Genomic DNA, 15196 nt, shown 5'->3' with positions numbered 1-15196 from the left:
TGCTTGTGTATACCTGGACATAGTAATGAAGATTTTACTGAAGGTTTTTTTTCTTTTAGGGAAATGTTTCATTTCAGTGCTTGTGTATACCTGGACATAGTAATGACGATTTTACTGAAGGGTCTTTTTTTCTTTTAGGAAATGTTTCATTTCAGTGCTTGTGTATACCTGGACATACTAATGAAGATTTTACTGAAGGGTCTTTTTTTCTTTTAGGGAAATGTTTCATTTCAGTGCTTGTGTATACCTGGACATAGTAATGAAGATTTTACTGAAGGGGTCTTTTTTCTTTTAGGGAAATGTTTCATTTCAGTGCTTGTGTATACCTGGACATAGTAATGAAGATTTTACTGAAGGGTCTTTTTCTTTTAGGGAAATGTTTCATTTCAGTGCTTGTGTATACCTGGACATAGTAATGAAGATTTTACTGAAGGGGTCTTTTTCTTTTAGTTAAATGTTTCATTTCAGTGCTTGTGTATACCTGGACATAGTAATGAAGATTTTACTGAAGGGGTCTTTTTTCTTTTAGGAAATGTTTCATTTCAGTGCTTGTGTATACCTGGACATAGTAATGAAGATTTTACTGAAGGGTCTTTTTCTTTTAGGAAATGTTTCATTTCAGTGCTTGTGTATACCTGGACATAGTAATGAAGATTTTACTGAAGGGGTCTTTTTCTTTTAGGAAATGTTTCATTTCAGTGCTTGTGTATACCTGGACATAGTAATGAAGATTTTACTGAAGGGGTCTTTTTCTTTTAGGGAAATGTTTCATTTCAGTGCTTGTGTATACCTGGACATAGTAATGAAGATTTTACTGAAGGGTCTTTTTTCTTTTAGGGAAATGTTTCATTTCAGTGCTTGTGTATACCTGGACATAGTAATGAAGATTTTACTGAAGGGGTCTTTTTTCTTTTAGGGAAATGTTTCATTTCAGTGCTTGTGTATACCTGGACATAGTAATGAAGATTTTACTGAAGGTTTTTTTTCTTTTAGGGAAATGTTTCATTTCAGTGCTTGTGTATACCTGGACATAGTAATGAAGATTTTGCATAGAGAATTTGTGTAACAGGGAAGTGGAAGTGCTTGTGTTTACATGGTCAGACTGCTGAAGTGAAAACTGTGCAAAATAATTTATTGTGTCATTTTAGTGCTTGTGCATACAGAGTACAAACTAATGAAGGTTTACTTGGGAAAATTATTCATTACTGTGTTAGTATTTGTGAAGTGTTTAATTCTGGTGCTTGTGTATACTGTTTGCAGTATACCGCAGAGGTAAGTGTTCAAACCAATGTGTGCATGTAACAATGTGTGCTGTGTAGACTATTCAGCATGTGCCATACTGATTGAGCATTTATTTCATGTAAATAAGTATGTGAAGCATTGATCCCATTGCACCATAGCCACCCCGTCGTGTTGGCCACACCCATCCAGCTGTCTCCTGCAGCCCCCCTATGATTTGAGGTCACCAGCCGCCACTGCTTCTCCCCCTCCAAATCCTCATCTCTTGATAAAAACTCTTTCCAAATAACCAGCCTCAACAACTCTGTGATTGAAATAGTAAACTCCACTAAACTTCTGGGTGTTACAGTTGATGACCAGTTCAAATTCAATACTCATATTCAGCTAAACATCAAAAAAACACATATAAAACTTGGCCTATTGTATAGAAACATCCACTTTCTGTCCCCTTCCACTAGGCAAACCTTTGCCTCTACTTACCTCCTTCCATCTCTACTTTATGGCGCTCCACTGCTCACTAACCTATCTTCTGTCCTTACCTCCAAACTGGAACAATGCTACAATAAAATCTCTAAATTTGCCACCAAATCCAAATCCTCCTCTCATCACTGCACCTCCCTCCACTCCCTAAACTGGCTTGAACTCCCAAATCAACTTAACTTTCTACAACTCATCACAGCCCACAAATTACTGTTCCATCCTACTAACTGTCCTGCTCTTTCCAATATTCTGCAACCCTATACCCCCTCAGATCCCTTAGATCTTCTCATCAAAACCTGATCTCAGTACAAAAACCTAAGCACCCTGCAGGTCAACATCTCTTATCCTTTACCCTTGCTAAGAAATGGAATGCCCTACCCTCCTCCCTAAGAACCTGTAACAACCTAGACAACTTCAAAACCCAACTCCATTCTCACCTTTATCTAAATAGGGCTTGCAACTGTACTCTCCAACCTACACCAGTCCAACTATCCTTCCCCTTCTCTCCAGGCTAACCACTACAATCTCTCTGATCCTTCCCTAACCTTTCCTATAATACCAAACTATTACCAACTAAAGCCTCTTTACTCTATATGCTTAAGCTACCCAGGCATATCCCCTACCCTCCTCACCTCTTCTAAAATACTAATTGCATAAGCTTCTAACATTAAAGTTCTGAATGTCCTTCCTTCATTTTGCCTTTTTTCTGTCTCTTTATATAATAAGCCAATTTTGCCAAATTGAAATTGTCAATAATTTTTGTTAACCTTGCTAATTTAGCAATCTGATATTGTTTTTGTAGACTACTTTCTAGCCACCTGTTAACTTGCAATGTTCTTCTGTGTCTTAACCCTTTCTTAATTAAAAATTGTTGTTTATGTAGAGCTTTTCTCCCCGGGCCTCCACTGAAAACGGGCCCCTAAGCCCAGTGGACTTCCCCGGTAATCAAACTGAAATAAATAATCAAATTGAAATAAATAAATAAATATATTTAGTGGCTTGTAGATAGTTCTGAATATGTACATTCATATTGTTTTTATTAAAGGTGTTTGTACACTTATATGTATGCACCTTGCTTTGTATGTAGTTTAGGATGTAAATGTATGTTTTGTTGAGATCTTATCTCATACTAAATTTTAAAATATACAAGTCATGAGATTTTATTTTTATATATTTTATATAGATATTAACTCTTCCTCAGATCCAATAGTCATTTTACTTTCACAGTAGTTTTTATAATGTTTTTATTCTTATAATGATATGCAACATATATTATTATTATTTTGTATATAGTTTGGTTACAGACTGTAGCCTTATGGATACATGGCTTATTTATGAGTAACTGTATATTCAATTGTGTTTTTAAGATTATAGATACCGGTTACTTTAAATGTTTAAATAGAGCGTTTATTTTTTAGCACCAAAAATTCTTTAAATATGATTCATTATTGTTTATATGTGTTCTGATGAAGTCCACTTTTATGTGGATGAAAGCACTTAACATGGAGGATTTATATGTGATTTATTTGTTTCATTAAACACTTAATTTTTCACCAGTCTGTGCATTGGCTATACTTTTGGAAACAGATCTCTGTTACTGTTTCTTTTGTTCCAGCTGTTCTGGTGTGCTTTTGTTATGTTGTCGTGAGCTGGTTCTTGGTTTTACAACGGTATGGTAAAAAAGTTGAGAGAGAAAAGAGTGAATAAATAAAGAAATAAAATGTTACCAAGAAAAATATTTTTGCAGAAAATAAAAATTGATGACATAGAAAAACATAGAATAGTATGGTATAAGAATGTAATTATAAAACATTACTATGTAAAACCATGTGGAAATCTAACAGATGAAAAAATTAAAGCTGTAAAAATAAGAAGCAAATAATATACTCAGAAAGCAGAATGTCAAGATTTTTTTTTTTTTTTTTTTTTTGTGGATACTGGTACCAACTAAATTACCAGTAAAAAGAAATATGCCATATAAAAAGAAAAGTCATAGAATATGTTTACATTGTGAAGAATAAACAACTGAGCATGTGTTTGTCAAATGTAAAAGAGTAAAACGTTATGGAGAAAACAGTATAAAAAAGATTTTTTTGAAGATATAAAAGAAGTGGATAAAATAAACATGGATATGATTAAATATGGACATTATATTATCCACGGTGGTGGTGCTGCGGTAGCGTTGTCGCCTCACAGTAAGACGCTGTCTGGTTCGATTCTCAGCTAGAGCGTCTTCTGCATGGAGACATGCATGAATGGGCATACCTTTGTTGGAGGTTGCGCATCAGGGCTGGCAACTCGGCACGTAAAAATCAACTGCCAATCATTAGCGGACCTGAGTTCTGCTGTGGCGACCCCTAACCGGGAAAGCCAAAAGACACAACAATAAGAACATTAGTAAATAATATGTTAAAAGAATAGATAATATATTTTATGTCATATAGGTTATATGGAATGAAAGAATAAATGAAATTATGTTTAATGGTGAATGGATTTTAGCAACTGTATTATGTAACATCAGATGGTGGTTATGGAAAAATGTGTGGGGGTCTAATAGAGATGAAATTTAGTATGACTGTAAAGTAAAAGCATGAATATGTGTAAAATATTTGTATATCTATACATATGTAAATAATGGATTTTTGCAGCTATATTATGTAACATCAGATGGTGGTTATGGAAGAATGTGTGGGGTCTAATAGAGATGAAATTTAGTATGACTGTAAAGTAAAATTATGAATATCTGTAAACATATTTGTATATCTATACATATGTAAATATGTTGTAAATAGGAGTTCATTTTGTATATAAATGGTGGACCTCTACTCTTTTTGATCGCTGCTGTGATATTTCTTACATTCACCTTAGCTACCACCAACTCAAGCAGATGGGATTCATTTTAACATCACATCTGAAGGATGACACACTCAGGAGTGCAGTACTCCCTTATGCTGCTCTGAAGTATAAGCACTAGATCTATCTGGTGCAGGAATAGAACCCACAGCCTTCTGCACCAAAGGAGTGTGTGTTACCTGTTGCACTACTGATTGAGTAATTCACAAAGCAAATCTCTAAACAGCTTACTGCCACAGTCTAAATATCACTAGGAAATTTAAAATTTTCAGTCCTTTTGGAACTCTTTCTAATTCAACATATCTCTCATGATGCATATTGTATCACAAACTGTCATACATAATTGTATTCCTGGAGTCTTTCAGTTATTCATCATTACCAGCTGGTGGTTCTAGGGCAGAAAAAAATGGAAAACAAATTAATAGCTTTTGCTACAAAAAGTCTATAGTATCATATGATGTGTCCCAAGAACACTGTTCATACTGTACCTTGTCACTGCTTCAATCCAGTGCAGAATGGCAGCTACATGACAAAGATATGCCAGGTGTACCTGATAAGGTCACGTAATGTAAACATACATCATGTTAGGCTGCCAACAGCAGTGGGCATTAAGGCATGGTAGACAGATAGTAATGTGGCACTGAACATGGTCGGCCAAAAAGATCTAACACAGATAATGCCACCTGGGACAGTGGTAGAACATCCACTGTCAACTCAGTCTGCAACGCTGTCACACTGTTAGAAACAGCACAACCAAAAACAAAGAAAAAAGCACCTTTAAAGGAAGCCTGACTCAACAGACAATAACAAAAGTATAAAAAGTGGCTTCCACCAAAACGAGAGGATAAAATTCTTCTTTAATAAAATGTAGTTCTTAAAAGCATTCAAAAAAGTCTCAGGCCAAAACCAAAAAAATGACTTATTTTTAATCCATTTTTTTCTGGTTTTGGCCTGAGACTTTTTTGAATGCTTTTAAGAACTAAGAATTTTATTAAAGAAGAATTTTATCCTCTCGTTTCGGTGGAAGCCGCTTTTGATACTTCCGTTAGGAACAGCAGGTGGCAGGGAGGACAGTAAAGCACTTTTACTTGTAGTTACAGGCTACATGGCACATAAAACAAAATCAAGGTATAAACATTGGTGAAAGTAAGCAGCAGCACTGCAAACATAGGCAACAAAGGAGGTGAGTAACAGATATGGTACGTATATGGAACTGGTATCATACCTGCATAACACTTGGAGAGGCATACATGCCTCCATCTGACTTATCACTTAATTTTCCTCAATCTCCCTAGAAGTTGAAAAAAAAGACAGGAGAGAGAGAAAAAAAATCATTACCACAAACACCAATAATGCATACAGCTGTACAAAAATGCCTATCTATATGCAATTTCTAATACTTCCTGTAGATGTCTGGCTCCCTCTCCATAACCTCTTCTTTTCATTTAGTGTGGTGCCTCTTCAGGTCACTACAATGATGCCACACTATTCACCAAGGGAGGTAATGCCCATGGATCACTCCCCATCTTGGCAAGGTAGTGCCAGGCATCCACCTTACACTGTAGACCCTTATAGGAGTTTCCACAGATGAGCGCATGGTGATCCTGATACAGAAGGTGGAGAAATATGTTTGTGTGTCTCCTGCACCTTGTGAGAGCCCTTCCAGATGCCATGGCCACATGTTGATCTCAGTAGAAAAATATCAACAACTTCACATTAACACAAGCTGCAGGAACCACATGATGTGCACTGATGGGAAGAAATGTAGCAGGACATAGGCCAGTGACACAGCAGAGTCACATGACAACAGATATATGCGAAGGGGAAGGAACAGGCACACTGGCCACCAAAGGTATGGGTACATGTATCACTTCAATCTATAGCAGCTTGATTAAGAATGAAAAATCATGGTGCTAAATCAGGATGGAGCCTCTAAGGGCCTCACAGCAGACTGCAAGGAGCCTGTGGTTCATTTAAGGTCACAGATTTGCCCAGCCATATGCAAACAGCTCTGCAGTCTACAATGTATATGTATAAGCAGTTAAGGGCTGGTTCACATTCTCCTAAGTGTGCATTCAGAGACATTTAACCTAAATTGACTTATTAACACAACTGCCATGATAGGAGCCCTGAAACAATTCCATATAAATAGCTGCCACAACTGTGATGCTCATCTTGCTAATTTTCTCCAGTACAGTGAGATGATCTTTAAAGGAGTGGATTACACAGTTTTACAGAGTACAAAATATACTTTGTTTGTGCTAATGGTAGACAGATCAGTAGCCAGTTGGGAGGGAGACAAGTTTTTTTTTTTTGGGGTGGGGGGTATTGATCTACAACAAATTGTAGACAGGGGAATGAAAAGTAGAAGCAGGGTTGGGACTATGCAAATCTAATGAGTAAAGGAGTGATGTACATCTGCTGTGGTAAGGATATACAGGCCAGTGGCAAGGTAGAAGCTGATTGTATGTGTAGAACATTTTTTATTTTTGTTAGGTTTCACCACAGCAATTTGCTGATAAGGGAGTGAAAAGCACAGACATGGTTGAAATGGTGAATGAGGGCAGACAGAACAGAGGTCTATATCAGTAGCCCACCAGAAGTATGGTTGAGATGCAATGTAAGGTAGACTGTGTATGCTGGTGGGCTACTGATTTGGAAAATGATGTGTTGGTAGTGGGGTGAAGAAGGCACACCTGGTAACTGAAATAAGCTGCGGGTATGTATGATGGCCATACACTGGTTGTGCTTTGATGGGCAGAGGTCAGGGTAGGTAGATAACAGGATGCATATGGCAGCACAGTCATTCCCCACATTGTGCTTCAAACCACTACGAGGATATGGCCTGAGATGTTGCCATATGGCAAGCATAGCATCTTTGGTGGCCATTGCTGCAACATGAGTGTGAGCACAATACAGATGATGGCAGACATATAGGTTCATAGGTGTGTACTAGGCTATTGGCTCTGGGGCCTATGTAATCCTAGCCAATAAGAAGCCCTAGTATCATATCAACAGACGTTAGTTCCCATTGCCTCTATCTAGTAGGGAAAATAATCACCCTGCCAAGTCTTGAACACAGGACCCTGTATACTATAGTCAGAGCACTGTACCACTACACCATTTGAGCTGTGCATATCTGTGCCAGCTTACTGACCACATGTGTATGTTCACATCTATGTGTACATAACTGGTGTTAAAGCAGTGGAAGCACCTGAAGAAGTTTTTCTGGACAACGACCAAAGAGCTACTAAGGGCTGTCCATTAAAATGGATGGTGGATTTTGAGAACAGACAAGACTAACCAGGGCTACTGACAACACATGTGGTGTGAGATGGTTGTAGATGTTAATGCAGTTTATGGCAACAATAGATCATCACAACAAGTATCTCACAGTGTCACTAAGGTGATTCTGCATGCTCACACAAATGAATGGGAAAGGATGGCCAAGGGCAGAGATTTCCAATCACAGACCATCCCTGCCAACATGAAGAAGATCCTTTTTTAGTGAAAGGACCCTGATGGTGAAGGCCTGAATGTGGGTGCTGAACTGATTGCACCATCATGTGTCACTGTCAGAGATGCATCAAGTTTGCATTTCCATATTTCAGTAAGACACTGTTCTGGCATGCCAATGCAAGAGCTCATGGATATTGACCACTGCCATATAGCCTGTACATGCACAATGGCAAAAAAAAACACAAGATACGTTTTCTTACATTGTGTGATTACCTTGTTATCTGTACTGCTGTTGCACCACTTGGAAGTGGGACTGTGACATATTATCAATGTTATACATGGGTGTTTATCTGCTTTCATAGGTGCTAACATCATGGAGACATTCTCTGTGAAAGAGGGCATGCCTCATGGCAGTGCAGCATCAGATGATGATGATGGCCTAACCCTATCACGGCCTAGGGACACAGTGTCACTGTCAGTATTGATTACTGTGGAGAGCAACCTACTAGCCACATTAAGTGATAGACCATGCCCAGCACCTCTACAGAGAGAGCACCCTCTTCTGCTGCTTACACACTAGCAGTGTGCAATGGTACCACTACAGATCATGCAGACTGAAATCAGAAGCAGTAGGCTTTTTTTTTTTCTGGACAACGACCAAAGAGCTACTAAGGGCTGTCCATTAAAATGGATGGTGGATTTTGAGCACAGACAAGACTAACCAGGGCTACTGACAACACATGTGGTGTGAGATGGTTGTAGATGTTAATGCAGTTTGTGGCAACAATAGATCATCACAACAAGTATCTCACAGTGTCACTAAGGTGATTCTGCATGCTCACACAAAGGCCCACACAAATGAATGTTAATACCATGTCTCCTGCTCATTGCTCAAACTAGGACACCAGAACGATTATAAAATGGATGTGCAGGACAAGCACTGAGGCATAAGCTGATGCCACCACCATCATGGCAAAGATTGTTCAGCCTGTGAGACAATGTAGGTGAGGGCATGCAATACCTGCATCAATTGATTAGTATGCTGAAGAAGCATGTGGACATCTTTACTGCTACCACAGGCTCATCTGCCAACATGCACTTGGACGATACCACTCTCATGGTCACCACTCAAATGCCTCCACTGTGGATATATCCCACAGGACAGATAAGTCACGTTCATGTACTGCTTCTCCACCACACCACATGCCAGTGGTCAGCCATGGCTTCTTGCGCAGGCATAGCCTACATGGCATGACCAAGCAGTCACTGTCATGCAGTTCACCTTAATCCTTACTGACAGGTGTGGATGCCCATGCCACTCCTACAGAGGATGCACCCATAGCTGAAGGCATTCAAGGTATGCATCAATACTGACATCCCGCACACCTGTCACAACTACACATGCACAGTTAAACAACATCTGCAGGTATTTTGTGACCGGGAACCCATACTGATCAAGTACCTACTATATCTGGATACCATGCCTCATCAGGAAGCATCACCCCCTTCCTGTAGATTACACCTAGCTTACCACAATCACCTAGCCACATCACTTACTCCCTTTTACATCCTTACTCCCCATTTCAGCAATGTGGCCACTATTGATATCTCTTAATCTGTCTCTCCCCACCTGTGCAAATGATGATAACTGCACCCTACCATCACTGCTGTGTTTCATTGGTAGGTATTGCCTGCTGCACCGTACAGCATAATCTAGGTGTAGTACTGCACACATCAGTTTTAATGTATGTTGAGTCTATTCTGGCCCACAGTTGTGGACCAGACAGCAAATGTTTGTCAGTGCTACAAAGTATTGTACCTGCCTCTACCTCTCACAGTCTTCCCCTATTGTTGCTTTTTCCAACAGCTCATCAACCAGCACTTCCTCTACATCTGGCTATGGTAAATATGGTCCTCTAGTGGTAATCACCTGCTATGTCTGCACAATACCATACTTTGCAACACCTTGCAGACAGCAAATATCTTGTTGTGGTCCCCAAAGCATACTGCAGTGTCCTGCTAAAAGAAGCTATGAAGTGATCCTTCAATAATTTGAACATACACTTAATGCTGTTAATGTATGTGACAATGCAGAGTTCTATGGAGTCTTAGCCATGCTCTGTGGGTTGTTTACTGGTGTCATAAACCATGGCTGTAGGTGCATTCAGCATCATCAGTACGATGTTCACAAGGGAAATCACCCCAAACATATAGCTAGTATGCATGTAACATGTGCTGATGTGGGGAATTGTGGGAACTGTCTGGATGGCACTCATGCGCATTCTATGTAATAAACCCTGAACATTGCATAATACCTGGCAATTAATGAAGTGGAAACCTTTCAGACGGACATACCAGTAGATTACGTGGAGCTTTAATGGTGATGTGGGTGCAATCAGTTGCCCCCAAACTTTAAGGTAAGGGGCTATTTTAAAGATTTTTTTTAGCGGTGCTTCTCTCCTCTTCATTCTGTGGGAACTACATATGCCCCACCTCCTGCTGTGGTATAACAACATCAATGATCTAATAATTGTCAGGCAGATGTTTGTGATATTCCCCCTGTATCCCATGATGGCCACCGGAAGGCCCAGTAACAAGGATAGTCAAAGTTCTCCATACCTTAATCCTGTCAGGAATTGGTATTGAACAAAATCCATGGGATTCCATGTGACGATGGCACATGTCTACAAGCTCTCATATGATGTTTCTGTCCACAGCACAGCTTTTGATTATGTCCTTAAAGAGGTGGTGATGGAATGTTAGGAATGGTCAGATCAGTTTGTGACAAGGGAGCAATAAAGCATGCCATCAGTTACACTGACTATAAGAATGGCACCCAAAATATACTGTCTCACTAATGCAGGTGCTTCTCCTAGCATCTTAGCATGGTCTTAGTCTCTGTTCACCAAGAAACGATGGCATACAAATTTGCAAGCTGACGCACCACATTGAGCAAGTTTTATACACTTCTGAATTGCCCTCCATGTTGTTCACTCTCATTTGCATTTCTAATTGGTCAAATTACTATAATGCTACTCATTTCCATATCACTATTCATTCATTTGCATACGATGTTGGCTGCAGTATTTCACCAACCAGTACAATGGTGCAGCCTGAGACTCTGATTTGGCCTAGCCTGTACATCACCACACAACACAAATTCATTTTAACACATTACGCTATTTGTTTATGAATCCCAACTTAAATCTTTGCTTTTCTGTTTATATATTACAATGATAATGTACACTAAACTCTAAATACTCCAGATGCATTCTACTGCATACTACTCATAAAATATCACTGTATGCTTAGATGTGAAGTTGTTTTTAGTTTACATAACTATTTTTTCATTAAAAAAACTACAAAAGTATGTTTACACTGAGGAAAACTGATTCATGTGACAAGCAATGCCTTTTCTTCTACTAACTAAGGTGGAAAACAGACCCCTTTTACAAACAGGCCAACTCTTTATTCCATATTACAGCTTAACTAAACATGCTGCATACATCTTTTAGGACACAAAGGAAGAACTGCCATATTAATTAAATACTTCAGCAGAAGAGAGTCCTACAGGCAAAAATATTTGCAGTGTGTCTTTATGCTTTACACATGGTTCAGCTACAGAAACAGAGTATGGCACCAGATAAGGATAGCTTGTCCCACCTAATTTCTAGACTGGTATATCTATTAAATAAACCATCAGCTTATTTTATATTTCTGATCATATCTAAGAGCTCATTTATGTCTGACTCAATTTTTTAAACTCATTTACTGTTTTAATAGTGCTATTTTTTTCAGTTAGACTGTCCCAATCATTCATCACCTTTTCTGTGAAATAATACTCCCTCTTACTCCTCTGAGCTATATGTATGTTCAGATGGTGCCCTCTTGTTCTCTGACATCTTTTGTTTTGTTTTTAATATGGTAACCACACGGTCTCTATTACCACTTATGTGGTGCTTAAATGTTTTTTCTACCTCCTTTGTTCAAGAAGACATATATATTTATTAAAGTTTGTGGAGGCTGTGTGACATCTGGTGTAAACCATGCATCATTTTCTCATGTTGTACTAAATTACCTTCAAACTGTCCACATCCTTAGAAAGATGAGGTCGCTAGAACTGCTCATTGGCAGTTTATGTGAGTGCTATCTGTATAAGTCATAACATTTTTGTTTTGTTTTACCACACCTCTTTGTATAAGACAAAATAATTTTTTGGTTTGTTTTACCATGCCTTTTTGTACACAGCCTAATAACAGCCTTTTCTGGTGCTCCCCCTCATAATAACTGCATACCTTTAGTTAATCAGATAAGATGAACCCCTGGCCCCTTCCTCATTTGTTAATGCCAACACTTTCCTACAACACTTTGCACTCATTTCAATTTATTTTACTTCACAGATGCACTGAATTTAAGCTATCATGCTTAACACCTCTTTTATCTTGACACTTAACTTTCCATTGTTTCTGAACCTGCTTGTGCATCAGTCATGCTGCATAACTTGGCTTTTCCCGATTAGGGGTTGCCACAGCGGATCATCTGTCTGCTCATGATTGGCAGTTGAGTTTTATGGTGTCGAGTTGCCAGCCCGGGTCCCAACCTTCCACAGAAGACACACACACACACACACACACACACACACACACACACACACACACACACCTAGGGCCAATTTAGTGTGTCCAATCTACCTACTGTATGTCTTTGGGATGTAGGAGGAAACCGGAGCACCCGGAGGAAACCCATGCAACCACAGGGAGGACATGCAGACTCTGCACAGAAGGCACCCCAGCCAAGAATTGAACTGGAGAACCTCTTGCTGTGAGGCAACGCTAACCGCTGTACCACCGTGGCCGCCAGTGCTGCATAACTTGGTGTAATCAGCAAAAAAAAAAAAAGCAAACATTTCCTACATAACCTTCAGCTATGTCACTTATAAAGGCTGTAAGGAGGGCTAGTAGCAATACTGACCCGTCTCATACCCAAAGCAGCATACTGATCCATCTCCTACCCTATCTGTTACCATCCTTTCATCACGGTAGACTCAATACGCTGTTATACCTTACGTTCTATGACACAGTCATTCTTTCAGACAGGCTGCCTCATTAAGACTCATTCAAGTTTTCTGAATGTATTTACTTACTTGCTGCATTATAAGCATGTACAGTGTACATGTCTTAGTTATTCAGTGAGAGTAATGTATTAGACTTTTCTGGTAGGAGTTTCCAGATGTGAACTCATGTCGCCTTAGAGATACTAGTAAATGTAAAGGTTCTGTCACCAGTATGGCCACCTGAACTTTTTCACACTATCTGGGTGAACTTAAAATGTAGTAACTTAACAGCAAACCTATTCTAGGAGAAGTTTGCCCCTGCATCACGGTGTGTCTCTATAACTGTCAAAGTTTACAAATATTTACAAATAAATAACAGTTTTAGCTTTTAGTCTTGAGTCAAGAATAATGCTTTAGGATTTGCAGAGTACTGGTTTACATCATAAACAGTGCTGGGAGACTGCCTGCCAAGATTTTCAAATCAGTCTCCCAGAATAAGGAAAACTTCATATTTATGCCTTTTTATCAGTTTTATGCATGCAGAATGCTGATGCTTTTAACAAATAATACAATTTTTAAATAATTGTATGTCCTTGTGATCCTTGCTTAGAGCTTCACGTGAACACTTGACAAATATGCCTTTTTAAAACATAGACCAGCTGGTCTAACAATTTATCTCTTGGTCTCATAACATTCAGTACCAGTACATACTATCTTACAGACATCCTTGTAATGAATCATTCCCCCAACCTGAGAAGGCCAGTGCATACTCTATTAAAATTATGAAACCAGACTCTAAACATAGTATAGCATCATAACATTCCTTAACTCCTTCAGCACTTGAATCTGTCAGTACACTATAATTTGCTAATAAAGAGAATGCAGTTGTTTTGTTTGTCTTTTCAGCTTTTCCCAGTTAGGGGTCGCCACAGTGGAACTCTGGTCCGCTAATGATTGGCAGTAGATTTTTATGGTGCTGAGTTGCCAGCCCGATGCCCAACCTTCAGCAAAGACATGTCCATTCACGCATGTCCTTCAGAGGCCACTTGACTGCAGGAAGGACATGCAGACTCCACACAGAAGGCACTCCAGCCAAGAATCGAACAGGAGAACCTCTTGCTGTGAGGCAACAATGCTACCGCTGTACCACCGCAGCTTATAGTAAGACACTTGAAATATAAAACTACAACTCACGTGAAACTATATTTTATATAATTATGCATCTATTTAACCTTTTGATTTTAACATAAACACATTATAAACATTTTATTTGACTCATTTGTACAGAAACTGCATGTTAATATGCATTTTGTAAAAAATAATCATGAGACATATTTTCTGAAACATAACCTACAGATGCTAATATCACATTACATAAGTTTCTACTTTGCATCAGAAAATACTGATGTTTTATATGAATACATTATTTCATTAACTAAGAAAAAAAATCAGGCTGAAAATTTTGGAGGATAATTCTTTTTTCAGTTCATCTTCATACAAGAAACCAATTACTTATTCATTATGAATCATCTGTTACCTTATACGCACTGACTGCCTCATGCAGGAACACAAAACTGTGACTGGAATGTCTGGGAACGCACAGGACACAAATAAACATCTCATCCTCCTGGCAGAACAACTCCAGTCTCCGTCTGTGCTCCCCACAGCACTGCTCTGTTCTCCCATTTGTAACACACAGATTCTGCATCTTTTCTTTCTCCCTGCAGTCTGTTTCCTGCATTGAATGCCCCAGCTTCAGTTCCAAGGATCTTTGAACCACATTGACCAGCTTTCAGTTCACTCTGTACCTTTTCAATAAGAAAGTTTTGTTACACTGTATAAAATCCTGTTAATGGAGGCCCTGTGGAGCTGGTGTTTACAATAGTGTTTCAGGCAAACTGCTACATGAAACTCACAGCCCACAACCTACAAGCCAATCCAGTTTCATTATCAGAGCACAAGAAGTAGAATGTGTTGGGAAGGGACTGCCTCCATTTAAAGGGGCAATGCACAATTTAGTTCAGATGTTTTATGATGGAATGTCAGTCTCTCAATCAGTTACTTTAAATTTTAATGTTCAGACTTTACAAATACCTGTCAAATTTTGACTTA

At 38.9% G+C, this 15196-nt stretch overlaps 1 protein-coding gene across 1 annotated transcript in view; it reads right to left on the bottom strand.

Annotated features, from left to right (window-relative positions):
* LOC122813924 (zinc finger protein 665-like) overlaps positions 1-14980 on the bottom strand; it is a 124885-nt gene extending 109905 nt beyond the window's left edge. Inside the window, exon 1 of the mRNA XM_044086469.1 lies at positions 14622-14980. Within this exon, the coding sequence (XP_043942404.1) occupies positions 14622-14825 (204 nt within the window). The 5' untranslated portion in view covers positions 14826-14980. The remainder of the gene's footprint in view (positions 1-14621) is intronic.
* Between the last annotated feature and the right edge of the window lie 216 nt (positions 14981-15196).

This window comes from Protopterus annectens, chromosome 10.part0 (assembly GCF_019279795.1).
Source record: "Protopterus annectens isolate FY-2018-M chromosome 10.part0, PAN1.0, whole genome shotgun sequence".
Taxonomy (NCBI): Eukaryota; Metazoa; Chordata; order Ceratodontiformes; family Protopteridae; genus Protopterus; species Protopterus annectens.
Note: the sequence above shows the minus strand (reverse complement) of the source record. Positions and strands in the feature narration are given on the sequence as shown.